Here is a 15292-nt window from a genome sequence, read left to right as displayed (position 1 = left end):
TCCATGAGGCCAGTTTCAGTTTGATGATGATATACCAAGTAAAACTGGAGACAAGCTCAAATATATTTAGTATAAAATGATAGAACTGGATGTAACCCTCGTATATGTTATATCTGCAACCTTTGTTCACATTTGCAACATTTCAAATTCTTTATTGAGCATGATGGTGTTTTGAAAGTAAAAAAAAAGATTCAAAATCACATTTTATGTTGGACTAAAGGACTAAAAAAGACACAAAATGACCAAAAAAAGGGCACAAAATGACAAAAAAAAGACACAAAGCAACTAAAAAAGGCACAAAAAGACACAACATGAATAAAAAGACACAAAATAACTAAAAAAGACACAACAACAATATGACCAAAAAAGAAAGAAGACACAAAATGACCAAAAAAAGACATAAAGTGACAAAAAAAGACACATAATGACCAAAAAACGACACAAAGTAACTAAAAAAAGACACAACAAACACCAAAATGACTTACAAACACACGAAAAGACATGAAAAGGATTCAAAAATGGACAAAAGAGCCCAAGACTCCATAGAGTTAAAGTAGAGAAAAAGAGCAAATCCTCATCTTTGAGAGGCCTGAATTAGAAACTTTTTGCTTGAAAAATCCAACTCCAAAGTGAAACAAACCATAACTTACCAACTTCGGACATCTCAGGGACACTGGCGAAGTAGATTTCCTTTGCGAACTTTGGTGCGTTGTCGTTGATGTCGTGAATTTTTATGTTGAACTCGGTGTCGGGCTCCAGCTCTGCGTTGGTGTTCCTGTCCAGGACCTTAGCAACCAGTGTGTACATGGCCTTCTCCTCCCGGTCCAGCCTCTTGGTGGCGTGGATGTCCCCAGACTTCTCATCGATCAGAAACAGGGTGCCCGCCCCGTCTCCCGTCAGAACGTACTTCACGTTGCCGTCACCTTTGTCCATGTTGGAGTGCAACTGGAAATCAGAGAGAGAGATTTTATATGTATAGAGCATGGGTCTCAAACTCTCGGCCCGCGGGCCAATTGTGGCCCTCGTGACGATATTTTGTGGCCCCCACCTTGATATGAAAGTTTGATGTGAGTTTTATGTGTATGGCACTTTACCGTGTGGTGTGTGGAAGGTCCCTTTAATTACTTTTTTTTCGTCATTTTGTTTCTTTTTAAGTAAATTTGTTTTTTTCTGTCATTTTGTGTCTTTTGGTCATTTTGTGTCTTTTTTGGTAATTCTGTGTATTTTTTGGTCATTTTGTAATTTTTCAGTCATTTCGTGTCTTTTTGTAATTTGTGTCTTTTTCTGGTCATTTTGTGTCTATTTTAAGTAATTTCGTTTTTTTTCTGTCATTTTGTGTCTTTTTTTATTAATTTTGTGTCTTTTTTTGGTCATTTTGATACCGCCTCCAGCGGCCCCCAGGTAATTTGAGTTTGAGACCCCTGGTATAGAGTCAAACCTGTACAAACAGAGTGATGTATGGGGTAGGGATGGGAATAATTAATCGATGATTGATTATTGGTCGTTTTAAATTTTATCTATGACTGCGTATCAGTACTCACTGAACTGAAACATGGCTGATCGTTCAGTTATGCGGCCGTAAGTCAAAAAGCCAATGAGCTGAGAATTAATTTGGATAAAGCTACAGTTTGCAAACCAAAAGTTGCAATAACGATTATAAAACACTCATACAACACAAATACAAGAGTATTTATTTGAGCAAAACTATCTTACTGTATCAAACCTTGCTAGTATATTACTGAGTTTAATTTGATCCGAAACTTATTTAAACACAAAACACATTTAAATATGCAAGATTACTTTTAAAACTAACCTCAGGGGCTAAAACATCAAAACAATGAACTCCTTGATGTTATCTTTTCAGTTTAAACTCATGTGAGTTAGTTTAGCTTTTTTATTGAATTTGCATAAGCACTTTTTTTAATATTAGGTGATATAACGCCTTTTACACTGTATGTTTATTTTATGTACTGTATGTGATTGTTTGTCTATTTGGACGTTGGAGTCTGCAATAAAGTTTTGATTGATTGATATATAAAAACACAGCAATTAATTGATTAATTGATCACTAACGTTCCCTAGTATGGGGGGGTTCTTCTGGCATGCACTTCAGAAAACACTGTTACCAATCAAACCATTTAAATTTTACTGAAAGAGAGAAAAAAGAGACTCATTCAGAACATTTACAAGTCTGAATCATTGACCTTGACAACTCTCCACAAAATACAAAAAAAAACCTTGCTTCTCTTCTTACTAACATCAAGTCTATTTGCAATAGGTGTTTTCTCTGTGGCTGAGACTTCCAACATGCATACATAACATAAGTTAAAATAAATGACCGGCCACGGGCGTATTCCCACGGGTCTTTTGTCTTTAGGCGTTAGTGAGAGGAATGTGCTTTCGCTGCATAACTCCAATTTTAGCTCTATGTTCTGGTTGCCAAGTCTTTCTCTTTCTCTCTTTCTTTTTTTTTTTATTTAAGACTATTGCAGGCAGCAGTACCAGGTAATATCTGTGAACTTTAGCTTTTATACTAATCAAATTTAATATAATATATATATATATATATATATATATATATATATATATATTCAATATATTGTTCCAGATATAATTGTGATAACGATATTGGCATTTTAAGACAGTTTAATGCCACATATACATATATATATATATTATAATACTACATGGATTACAATGAAGTACATTATTTTGAAAGGACTTTTAAATGTGTGTGTTTGATAAAGTTCGACCAGAAATGGCAGGAAAATTTGACTTTTTTTTTTCTTTTTCTGTTCTTTTCTTATAATCATTGGGAAAACCTGTTATTGGTATGAAATCATGTTGGTAAAATGTCAGTGATATTCTTAATTATACAACCATAAATGTAAACATAACCAGAAATATGTTATACGATGTATGGACATAACCTCAAAAACTTTTGCTGAGCTCGATAAATCGACATTTTTCTTATTTTTGACAGTCCCAGCAGATCTCTCATCCCCAGTTAAGCTGATTGTTTCCTAATAAAGTATATTTTCACTGGCTGGAGTTGAGTTTTAACCCGGCACTAACATTTACGTTTTGGAATCTACATCCCCAATTTAATTTTCTGAATATTCAGTAAATTAAAAGTAGTGTTAATGTAACATGACTTTCATGGAAATGGAAACATCTGAACCTTTGAAAGGTATGTTTTCTTTCAGAGATCACCAAGAAATACACAGTTTATCATAGAAAGAAACTGTAAAAACAGGCATTTCCGTCGGAAATTCCACTTTCTGATGGTCCTTGAACCCCTCATGGGTTTTGAATGTTTCTGTTAGAAAAAGTAACGAAAACAGCGCTTGAACTTGTGAATTTTCTGTAAAAATCACTTATTTTTAGAATAATTTAAATTTAAATGTTAATATCAGCAAAAACTGTCATTTAGATTGAGTGGTCCCTTTATTTTTAGGGTTATTGTGTCCTTGTGACATTATGGTATTTAACCCTGAATTTTACATGGAAAAACTCCTCCAAGTTGTATTATTACTATTTAAATCTCTTTCTTTTATTTGCAAACCCTATTATTGTTTTGATATTTGATTTGACTCCACCTAGGTTTTTGTTTGTTTGTTTTTTTAAATATATATATAAATATATATATATATATTTTTTTTTTTTTTATTGCTTTCATTCTTTTACTACCATTCTGCTCTTCCGTGTTGATTTCAAGCATAAATGAACATGTACCTTCTTTATTTTTGTATGTGAACGAAAGAAAAAAAAACAATAAAGAGAAGTTTAAAAAAAAAAAAAAGAGCAAAGAAACACACAGCCAGTATGAAATAACATGACAAATGAATGCATGTGGGTCTTTTTTGACCCATGTTGTGAATTAGAAGAAGTGTCCATATATGATGCATCAAAGGGTTAATATGATGTGTGGCCACAAAGGGACCTCAGCTATATTTACCCATATTCTAGATGTATGACAACTTTGTATTACTTGTGAACACTGAAATAACGATGTAAAGGAATCCATCTTTTCCCGCCTAATAAGAGCACATGGCCTTGTGTCAACTGTGACATCCTCCATTAGTTCAGATCAAATTAGTCTTAGATTTTTCTTCCAAATTGTGCCTTTTGAAAAATGATGAAACCCTGACCTACAGCAACAATTACTAAAATTAGTCACCTCTGACCTATCCATCACCTTGGAGCGGCTCCCGGTGTCATGGAGGAGTAATGGCGGCCTACTGTGACAGACACTTGATTCAAGCTCATTACTGTACTGGATCTGTCAGCAGATATATTTAGAGCGCTATCTCATGGGCTCACATTTTAAATGACAAGTAGTTAGGGACACAGAATGTACGTCAGCAACTTATTAATATTAATGTCGGCATGCTGTGAGGAAACTAATTATTTTTCCCGTGGTTGGGAGAGTGATGTCAACAGTACAACTTTGAATGGAAATCATAAATGTATTGCTAGCTATTCTCAGGCAGAATTAAAAAAACGGGGACGCGTGTGAAAACAAGATGCTGTCAAGTTCAAATGAACAATGTCGTGCGCAGTATTTGGGCGTCACGTTTGAAAATACTTTCATGCAGATGAACTCCATTATCCAAAGTCTATTAAAGCGGAATATCACTCAGCTTGGATTTCCACATATATTTGTGTTCAGGGACAGTCTTGTTCATTGTTTGTGAATATGAAATCACCCCTGAGCTGCAGAGAACGGAGGATTTATGACGTGTTATGGATTTGAAGGCTGTAACTGCTGCTGCTGCCTGTGAATGACAGGAAAACTTTAGAGTATTTGCATGGATTTTTGCATTGAAAAGGGCTTCATATCGGTCCTATATGCACTTCAAATCTATCTTTTCCAGAGCCCCAGTCACCTTTTCCCTCCTTTTGAAATTTATTGTGTATGCATAGCAGCCGTCAAACACATTAGAGCATGCTTATTAAGCAATGCTGAGCATAAAAACATATATCATTACAGGCCGTTCCAACACACCTCCATGCTTCCAGCGTGATAATTAGGCTAATACAATTTCAGGCTGACTCAGACCACATGAATAGCATTTTTCTAAATCTTTTGATTGTATTCTCCGCTAGTTTTCATCTGATTATTACCATATTTCCATTCGTGGATGTTAATCCTTTAAAAAAAAAAGCAACCAGAGAAGCAAAAACAACAAACAACGAGCCATCAAAGCAGCCTGCACCCTATGCAGCAAAGCTGTCGACAGGATAATAGGAATTTTACAGTGTTTGCAGAACCTTGCCGTATGCATTTTACATATTTCCCACAGTCTACGTGGAGGGACGTGAGCCCTTACCTCATGCACTTTTTCTAATTATTGGCTGTCTACATAATGTCAGCTTCCTAATCATATGGATAAACAGATCTTCTCTCCATGGCCAAACAGTTTTATTACTGCGTGGCAGTGCAAATTAGGATGTTTTTGCAGAAATAAGCAAGTTATTATGAGATAGCATGCCATATAAAACTAATAGTGCTGCTGTGCATTTAAAACCGGCCAGCAAATGGGGATTTAAGATTTAATTCCTGCAGGGATATCCAATTGAAAGTGTTATAATATACATATAAGTGAATAGAATAGAATAGAATAGAACTTCTTTGTTGTTCTTTGTTTCTTCATTGTACAAGACAACAAAATTTTGTTTGGAGCAGTCCTCCTCCAGTTGCACAGTACAAAATATTGATATTTATATCAATATAGAAAAATACTTAAAACAAAACACAACAAAACACAACATTATCAACATTATCAACATTATCAACGCTGTATAAATAAAATGTATATCTAAATAACAATGTTTAAAAAAGTCCAAGTCCTTAAGTGCAATAGTGCAATAGTGTAAGCTAAATTGATTTCTACTGGTGCTATAGGTTGAAATGCACCAAACTCTGCATTTAGCATCTGTACTTTAAATCTATTACATCTAGTAGAGCCAGAAGAAAGAAAAAAAAAAACCGGCATTGATACTCTTGACACAGTGTGGCACAAAGTGTTTTTCACACTTAACAAAATCAAATGTTAGCACTACCACACTATATTTGCAGAGATTTAGTGGCTCTCCTTTCAAGGCCTTGCAGCACAAACACAGCCTTTTCAAGGCCTTACAACAGAAGCACAGAAGAGAGCCTTGATGAGTTAAATCGCCTTGCACAAACACTGAGGAATTGTCAGTAAAGCGGCAAAATCATTGGCAATTCTTGTCAGGTCTCTGGTAGGCATTGCTCGGTGCTGCAAAGAGGAGATAGCAAAATAGAGTGCAGAATGGATACAGAATAATTACTCTTCCTCCCTCTTTCACTCTCTGTCTCTTAAGACATAGGCAAAAATTCTTTACTATTGGAGCACTGTACTATAATGTACATTATGCAGTTTAAAGTTCCAGCTTACTGTATCTCTTGCTTTGTAGTTTTCCATACAAGTTTTGCAAAATCTCTGCAGAAATGTATCGAACGAGGCCTTGCAAAACCTCAAGCATACTCATTGACAATATATTAGCACAACAAAGTGAAGCTACCTTGAATATTCTAATTTAGTGCAGCACATTTCCTTTACACGGCGCAAGACAATACAGTGTACCAGGAGTTTAATAGGATTTAGTTCACTTCAAACACGCCACTCAAATGCTCCCGAATCCAAAGTTTGTGGTTGTATTGCTCAGCATTGCAAGTGTTCACACTTCACAGCCCTGCTTAAGAAGTAGGGCACCACAGCTGCACACACTGAGTGCTCACACTCATTAATGGCCCCGTGAAAGTCAGTTAAAATGAGATTTGAGGGGTTTTTTACGCTCGGATCATGCACAGCCACTGCATAGTATATTTACAATCGTAAAAAAAAATACTATGCTGACAATAGCTTGTGAGTAAGTGCTTTCTTTAACTAATGCAGTTATTTTTCTTATCGTTCTGCGAGGTATCCGTCAGCAGCACTCTCAGTGTGTAAGCTTCAAAGCATGCATGCCTTTTGAACACCTTGATAAGCAATACGAGCTGCATTTATTATATGGTTGCGGTCGCTTTCCTTTTTCGTTTAAAAAGCGAGCCATACAAGAGCAGCGTCTGTTCTTTACATCACGTCTGATTGTCGTAATCAAGAAATCAACCTCAAGTGACAGTTAGTGAGTGTGTGTGGGTTGATTGGAGAGGTTTGATTGAATGTGAAATAAACAAGGTCTCCCACAGTGCACTGCAAAAGGCCATTAAATGATCTTTATGAGGAGGACCATCAAGGCTTTGATGGCTTTGTGCTGGGCATGAAAGTGGTTTTTGCATTTGGTCTTGGTTCATCTCTCTCTCTCTCTCTCTCTCTCTCCCTCTCTTATTTGTTTGCCTGTCTGCTATTGTCATTATCCAGTCATTGTTCCGTCTGTCTCTTGCAGTATCTATTACAGCTGCTGCTATTGATTATTCTCATTGTCTGAACAGAATTTCACAATTTTCCACTGATGAAGGTGATGTCTTTCAACAGCTTCTTATCTTTTCTTTTCCACTTTTTTCCCCTGACCAGCAGTCCTCGGCCCAGATAAACTCACTTGGCAATGCTAAAAACCAACCAAAGGCAGTTTAATCAATACATTTTATATATAGTTAGAGAAATAGAAATCATATATAGCAATAGGAATGCTTTACACCAACAAAATAAGGGAAAAAGAAAACAATAAAAATGAATAAATTAATTTAAAAAATATGATATATTTATTTAAACAAATATAAATTATATATATGTATTTATATATACATACAGTCATGGAAAAAAAAAATAGACCATTGTTTTTTTCTATTTCTTGTTCATTTTAATGCCTGGTACAAGTAAAGGTTCATTTATTTGGACAAATATAATGATAACAACAAAAATAGATCAAACGAGTTTAATTTAAGAGCTGATATCTAGACATTTTCTATGTTTTCCTTGATAATAACCTAAATCATCTTCATCACACACAAATGAGTACACACACAAACATATATATATATATATTATGCACTTTTGCATTTTTTGCTTCAACTATTAAGCAAACTGTCAAAATAGTGGATTTATTTCCAGTGAACTATCTTTAGTTTTATATCTATCCATCCATCTTATGACTTGTTTTTCGTGCTACAACTAACAATTATTGTAATTACTGATCAATCCGCCCACTGCTTTCTCAATTTACAAAAAAATTATGAAGGAATTGTGGAAAAAAAAAAAGAACAGTCACAATTTGACATTCAATTTTTTTTCAATCTAGCATTTTTGTCTGTTTTGTCTGTTCTGAAGCCTAAAACTTTAATCAGTTTACTGTCGAACACGACAAAGAAAAACATCAAATGAAAAAGTGGACGCAGAGTTTGGCCTTTTTGTTTAAAAAGTAACTGAAATGATTCATCGGTTATCAAAACACGCAGCGACTAATTCACCGTTGACTGACGCCCCTTGATCGACTATTTTCTTTTCTTATTTTCTTATTTCTGGCTCTCTATCTCTCCGTGTATCTTTCCTTCAACTTGTTCTCTGTAGATCCGTCTCTGTCGCCAGCTCGCTCTGTCTCTCTATCTAAGACTCCAAAGTTAAACTGATTGAATTAGTGATACGGATCGCCGCAGCTCTGTCTGTAAAGCAGAATGGCAGTATGTGTCTGCCCTATCCTCCCCCCCTTCCCCCTCCCCTCCTTTAGTAATTTATTACAGCCGCATGTTTTTCTGACAGTTTAATAGTGAATGATATTGGACACAGGAAGAGCGGGGGAACTGGTGACTGTGATTGCTGTCATGGCGCAGAAGTTGGGCGCCAGAGAGCATCAAAGAGTCGAAGAACTCCACATCGCACCAGTCAGTGACATATCAAGGCACGGCCCCATTTAGGTTTAGCATTTCCTTTGCTGCTTCATCACATAACACAACAAGGTGAATTTCATTGGCCTTCTTGATTGATATGTTTTCTCCTTCCTCCTCCTTTTTCTCCATTTTTCCATTTATTTTTCCGCTGTTCTCTTTCTCTTCGCCACATCAGGATGATAGTTCCCCGCAAAAGAAGTTGTCATATCCCCCTACTCAACCTCGCACAAGACACTTGTTTACTCCGGAGTATGAGGTGTGTGATGAAAGCCAGCTTCCTCTGAGAAAATTGGCTGTCGACAGTCACCTCATTTCCCTCCCTCGAGTTGATAACTGCAGCGTTCCCCATCACACCTGTCTTTATGGTGCTCGCACGGGTGAGCTGACAGGAACCTCTCTGATCTGGGCGGGTGCAGAGGAGGAGCATTGTCCCCAAAAGGTTTTTTTTTTGTGATTCTGTGGAGAAAGTGTCGTGCGAGAGCTGGAGTTTAAGGATTCGGTGTTGAACCACTTTTGTGACATCTGGGACTGGTTTTAGTTGTCTGGGCCTTGACAGTGATTATTAACCCTTTAGAGTCCATGAAACCACCTGCATATTAACTTATTCATGACGTGAAGACAAAAAAATGAAGGAACATTCGGCGATGATATTCAGTTTGTACGATGAGTAAAACCGGAGATAATGTCAAATATATTTAGTATGAAGATACAGAACTAGATATTATCCTAATTTTACCTGTTATATTTTTATTTTTTATTCAACCTTTATTTAACCAGGGAATATCCCATTGAGATTAAGAACCTCTTTTTCAAGGGAGCCCTAGCCAAGAGGCAGCAAACACAAAATACAGTTACATATTTCCATAACATACAGACCTTAAACACGTCATGAGAAACAAGTGCATGTTGTGGAATTGGCCTCAATAACTCTTAGTTTGGATTTAAAAGTGCTCAAAGAAACAAAGTCAGTTAATTTCCATTCTTTCTGTAGCATATTCCAGCATAAGGTGCAGAGTAAACAAATGCCCTTTTACCCAACTCCGTACGAGCATAAGGGACAGAAAGCAACAAGTAATATTTGTACATTTGCTGTGTGTGAAACATCATTTTCAAGATCAGATTTTATGTTTTCCTTTGTTTGTTTTGGGTTCAAAATTTTTATCAAGTAAGTCAAAGTTAAACATTAATTATCAGGACATATAGGTGAGGTAACGCTGCAAAAACTGATACCAACATGGCATGGTAAAGATTTTTTAACAGACATAATAGCCCAAGATTTCAGAGGGTTAACCCTTGTGTTGCCTTAACTTTCTGTACATGCCACTTGTTCTATGGGTCAGATATTACCCACCTTCACTGAAGCCCTTTAATAAAGCAGCTTGATTGAATTTTAAAACCAAAATCTATTTTGCATAAAGAAACAACCTGTCATTTATCACAAACTGTGAATATCGAGGTTTTCCCTCTTTACAGTGCTGAAAAACTGGATTTTATCAGTGGAATCCACTCACACCTGTCATATTGGCTTACTGTGTAACTAAAGTAGGGGTTTATTTTTATAACTAAAGGCATAGGTGTAATTAAAAAAAAATATGCAAGCGTGCATGTGTACGTGCATGCATGCATGCATGATTTTTATGGTTTTTGTGGTATGAAAATGACAAAAATGACCAATTGTGTTCTTATGTTGGGGTCAAAAGTCGAATTTTAAGTTGAAAAAAGATAATTTGGGGTATTTCCTATGTGGTTAAACATAGTGGTGGGTCCATTTTGACCCCAAAGACAACACAATGGTTAAATTATTAACCTCACCACCAATGAAATTTGGGATCTTTCAAATGTATATACAGAACTAAATTGGCTTGAAAGTATGTAGAGCAAGAGTCATCAACCAGACTTTTCTAAGCAAACAGTATGGGGGCCAAACTTTTAAAATACAGAAAGTATAATGTACTTATACCTAGTCCGCCTATCATTGTTTGATATTTTTCACTTTCTAACTAAATTCATGCTATTTGTATTTACCTATATCCTTGTCAGTAGTCTCCTAAAAACTTTTTTTTCAACATCCAGAATAAATAGATACTTTGCTAGAAAATAGAGGTGGGGGAAAAAAACGATACATCTTCACATCACTATACTTTGCGTGGCAATATTATATCGATTCATGGCTGCCAAGTATCGATATGTTTTATCATATCAATGGAGAGTATGAGGTGAATTCTATGACACTTAGAATCAAATCAACTGCTTTTTTAAGCCACTAGATGGTGCTGTTGGGTTGTATTCTGTATGTCAGGTGACGGTCAGCATGAAAGAAGAAGTTGATACAACAAAGATGGAGGCTCAGGAGAAAGAATAAGGAGGGCATCGACTGTGTTTGAGTCAAATTTGTGGACTTATTTTGGACACATGGAGTTTGCATGAAAATAAAATACTCTGGAACACAACAAACTTGCGGGCTCAACTAACTTGCCACCAACCAATGAGGGCTGAGAATTTTCTCTTATTTGACAAAACAATTCATGAATGAATTTAAATTTGTGGACACAATGCAGTTGACCTCTTAGCGATCCGACGATCCACTGACTTTTTGTCACCTTTTTTTCTTTTAGAGGCTCTGAAGTGGGCTCAGGTTTAAGCTATAACTTTAAAAACTGACATGGCCATTTCCAATGGTGTCCCTTGACCTTGGACCATAGAATATCTAACAGATTCTATTGATTCCCACGAGTCTTGTCTTTACAGACATGCCCTCTTTATCCTAATCCCATGCATGTGTTTTTTTTCCGCTTCCTGTATTTTAATATTTCTGCATACTGGGGCCCTAAACGGTTTGGAATTACATAAATTGGGTATGACTGAAAGCTGAGACTCTTGTGGATTCAATGAACCCATTTTTATTAAAGTGTGGAGATGTCAGTCTCCCTAGACCAGCTATTCTCAACCTTGGGGTCCTGACCCCAATTGGGGTCGCAAGATGATTTCTGGGGGTCGCCAAATCATTTTGGAATGCAGCTCTGTCTCCACTGTGTTAAAGTGTTCATGTGTTTTAGTCTTTTTAGTCATTTTGTGTCTTTTTTGGTCATTTTGTGCCTTTTTTTGGTCATTTTGTGTATTTTTTGTCATTTTGTTTCTTTTTTGGGCCGTTTCGTCTTTTTTTTTTGTTTTTTTGTCTCTTTGGTATTTTTTTTTTTTTTTGGTAATTTTGTGTCTTTTTTGGTAATTTTGTGTCTTTTTTGGTCAATTTGTGTCTTTCTTTGTCAATTTGTTTCATTTTGTGGTAATTTTTTGTCATTTTGTGGTCAATTTTAGTCCTTTTTGCTTAATTTTATGTTGTTGTTTTTTTGGTCATTTTGTTAAAAGTAACAATAAAATATAAAAAATGTATAAATCCACAGACAGGGAGATGTTTAAGTTGTTTATTATTTGTCCAAAATTCATCGTATCAACTGAGTTTGTATGATCTGAACTGTGTGTGTGAGATTCTGTTCAGTGAGCGGGGCTCATGTTAAATTGGGGGTCGCAACTCAAAAAGGTTGAGAACTACTGCCCTAGACAACTTTTGACCTGCTATCTCCCCCTAAAAACCCACTGTCCACCACCTGTCCTCCTCAATTCTCTATAAAAGGGTACAGAATGGTAAGGGGTTAAACAATTAAATCACAATATATTGTATCGCAATACTCACCATTTCCAGAATGCTTAAAATCTCAATAATATCGTATCGTGACTTAAATATCGGGATAAAATCGTATCTTTGGGCCTCTGCTGATTCCCACCTCTACTAGAAAATGATTTCAGACGTCCACCAAGGAGGCAGTTCACTGAGGAGTGATGGTAAAATCTGTGAAACATCATTGTAGGTATGCTAAATACCAGAAAGCATGTTTTTTCTTCCATTTTCTGAATTGATTAGGCTATTTTCTGCACCAGTTGAAGATCACTGAGGGTCAGAGTTCGGTTTGGAATAAATGTGCATTTCTCTTACAGCCCTGCTGTTGTATAGAGCTCTCAAACAGGGAGTTTTCACTCAATTGGCTCATGAGTCATGTAGTCTTAGTGTTACTGACTGATTTCAGCAGTGAATATGATGCTTATGTGACCAAAATAACTTCATATGTGATGTTAAAAGTGCCACACGCTTTTATTTTTTAGCCATCTTTGAGATTTTATTACCCACTCATGTGCACAAAAAGACTGTCATTTTGATTTTAGATATAGGGGATGTTTTTCCACTGAGCAAACAATGCAATAAAAGTGCAGTAGTGTAGACGAAGCCTGTGGAAAAAGAGAGCAGTTTATGTGCACTCGCTGTGTATCTGATAGCTCCGGTTAACTGTGCCTGTAACAGCCAGATTCCTGGCAGCCCATTTGTCTTCAGCCAATTACATCAAACACTACTCCAACAAGCTAAAGCTTCTATAATTAGTCTGCTAGACAATGCGCTTTGGACACGTTACCTTGCCGACATATTGATGGTCATTTCCTGTGTATTCCTCGAGCAGAAAGAATTGATTCCACATCCATCCGCGTTTGGAGCGCTGGAGAATCCTCCCATCGCTCTCTGGCATCCCAAACAGATTCCCAATATTCCCAGGTGTGAAAGGCAGGGCGGTGCTGGGCCACAGGACAGAGAGCATCAGGAGGAGCACGACCTGATTGGTTCTCATGGTATCCAATCAGCTGGGGAATGTCCTGGACGACTTCTGAATTATGGTAATAAGCTTCTGATAGGATGAACACTGGAAGGCAGTGTCAACAGAACAGACATTGTATTCCTCTCCGTGACGTCCGTTAGATCCCTGCGGAGAGAGGAAACTTTAGTGAAGAAGCAATAATTCAGTATTTCATTTACAACACCCTTAATAGGGCACTCATTGAAATACTTGCAAATTCCAAATTTCAATCCCAGAGAATATTGGAGGATATTACATGAATATGCCAGAATGTGGACTGTGGAATGTGTAAAAAAAAACATAGGGACCCGGGGGAGGGGGGTAATATTTTGAGAAAAAAGTTTACGAGATTAAAGTGGCAAATCTACAAGAAAAAAATGATTTAAAGTGGCAAATCTGCGAGAAAAAAGTTGTTTTTCCCCCACTTTTTTCCCGTAAATCTGCAACTTTTTTTCTTGTAGATTTGCCACTTTAATATAGTAAATTTGCAACTTTTTTCTCGAAATGTTACCCCCCCATCCCCCAGGTTTATTCATACTTGGCCCTAATATGCTGTCTGATTGGTCAGATATCATGGTGAGATTAAAGTGGCAAATCTACGAGAAAAAAATGATGATGATGCACTGTAAAAAAAGATAAATAATAGCTGCTCAATAAAATTGAGGCAACAGATTGCACTTAATTTTATTAATTAAATCTAACTATGTTACAAGTTGAGTTAATAACAACTTAACAGGAAGTGCCTGTCAATTAAAAACGGACTAAATCTATTGTGTTGGATTCATTCAAAATTCTCTTGATTTAGAATTACATACACATAAAGATTATATTTAATGTGGTAAAAAATAAGTAGATTCTATCTCAAACATTTTTATATTAAAATTACTTAAACAACTGCCTCAAATTCAAGGACGCATTTATATTTAATACATTTTATCAAATATATTAAGTAAAATGAAATGACTACAGAATAATTTATTACAGTGTGAGATTTAAAGTGGCAAACTTTAATCTAGTAAATTTGCAACTTTTTTCTCTAAATGTTACCCCCCCCCCCCAGGTTTATTCATACTTGGCCCTAATATGCTGTCATAGTCAAGTTCTCCTGGTACAAGTCATTGAAGAATAACTCTGTTTGTACGACTGTTTCTTGCAGATTTTAACTCAATTTTTAATTTTTACATTGGAGATCAAGGTCAATAAAGTTAATTTTATTATATTATTATCATACTGATTGGTCAGATGTCATGGTGTCACTGTCTGTGACGTCTTTGCTGATTAGCTGGAAGAAATCCAAGTGGTTCTACGACCTCACAGAGAGACATGGGGACCCAGTTTTGATATCCACTGACGTCACCAAATACAGTTCTTGGCCCGATAAAGGGTTAACTCATAGCAGAGTAGAAGAACCATTAAGACAGGCTGCAGGCTACAGTAGGCCACTGATGTATAGAAAAGCCCTGAAGGCCATGTATCTCTTTCAATTTGTGCTTTACCAGGCCAGCAGCTAATTATGCAATCAGCAAATATGCAGTGCACGAGTGAAGCAGAGCTTTATAGTTCATATCCAGTGATTGGATTTGTCCTAAATCAACTCCAAATACATTTAAATGTAGTGCTTGTTAAGTGGGAAATACAACTGAATCAGGGGCATTCTTAGAAAACCTTAATTTAAAATGATTTAATAAGAAGAAAGTATGCAAAAGTAGTGCAGCAGAAGTCACGAGACAAACTTCTAAAGCACTGATTAATGAGTGAA

General features: G+C 36.3%; 1 protein-coding gene across 1 annotated transcript in view; it reads right to left on the bottom strand.

The window, feature by feature from the left end:
• The window catches only part of LOC131961901 (cadherin-10-like), a 46039-nt gene that overhangs the window by 23267 nt on the left and 7480 nt on the right, over positions 1-15292 (bottom strand). The window contains exons 2-3 of the mRNA XM_059326822.1: positions 13318-13659; positions 651-945 (exon numbers count right to left, since the gene is read on the bottom strand). Of these exons, the coding sequence (XP_059182805.1) occupies positions 651-945; positions 13318-13527 (505 nt within the window). The 5' untranslated portion in view covers positions 13528-13659. The remainder of the gene's footprint in view (positions 1-650; positions 946-13317; positions 13660-15292) is intronic.

This window comes from Centropristis striata, chromosome 23 (assembly GCF_030273125.1).
Source record: "Centropristis striata isolate RG_2023a ecotype Rhode Island chromosome 23, C.striata_1.0, whole genome shotgun sequence".
Taxonomy (NCBI): Eukaryota; Metazoa; Chordata; class Actinopteri; order Perciformes; family Serranidae; genus Centropristis; species Centropristis striata.
The sequence above is the reverse complement of the archived record's forward strand: the minus strand, read 5'-3'. Positions and strand labels throughout refer to the sequence as shown.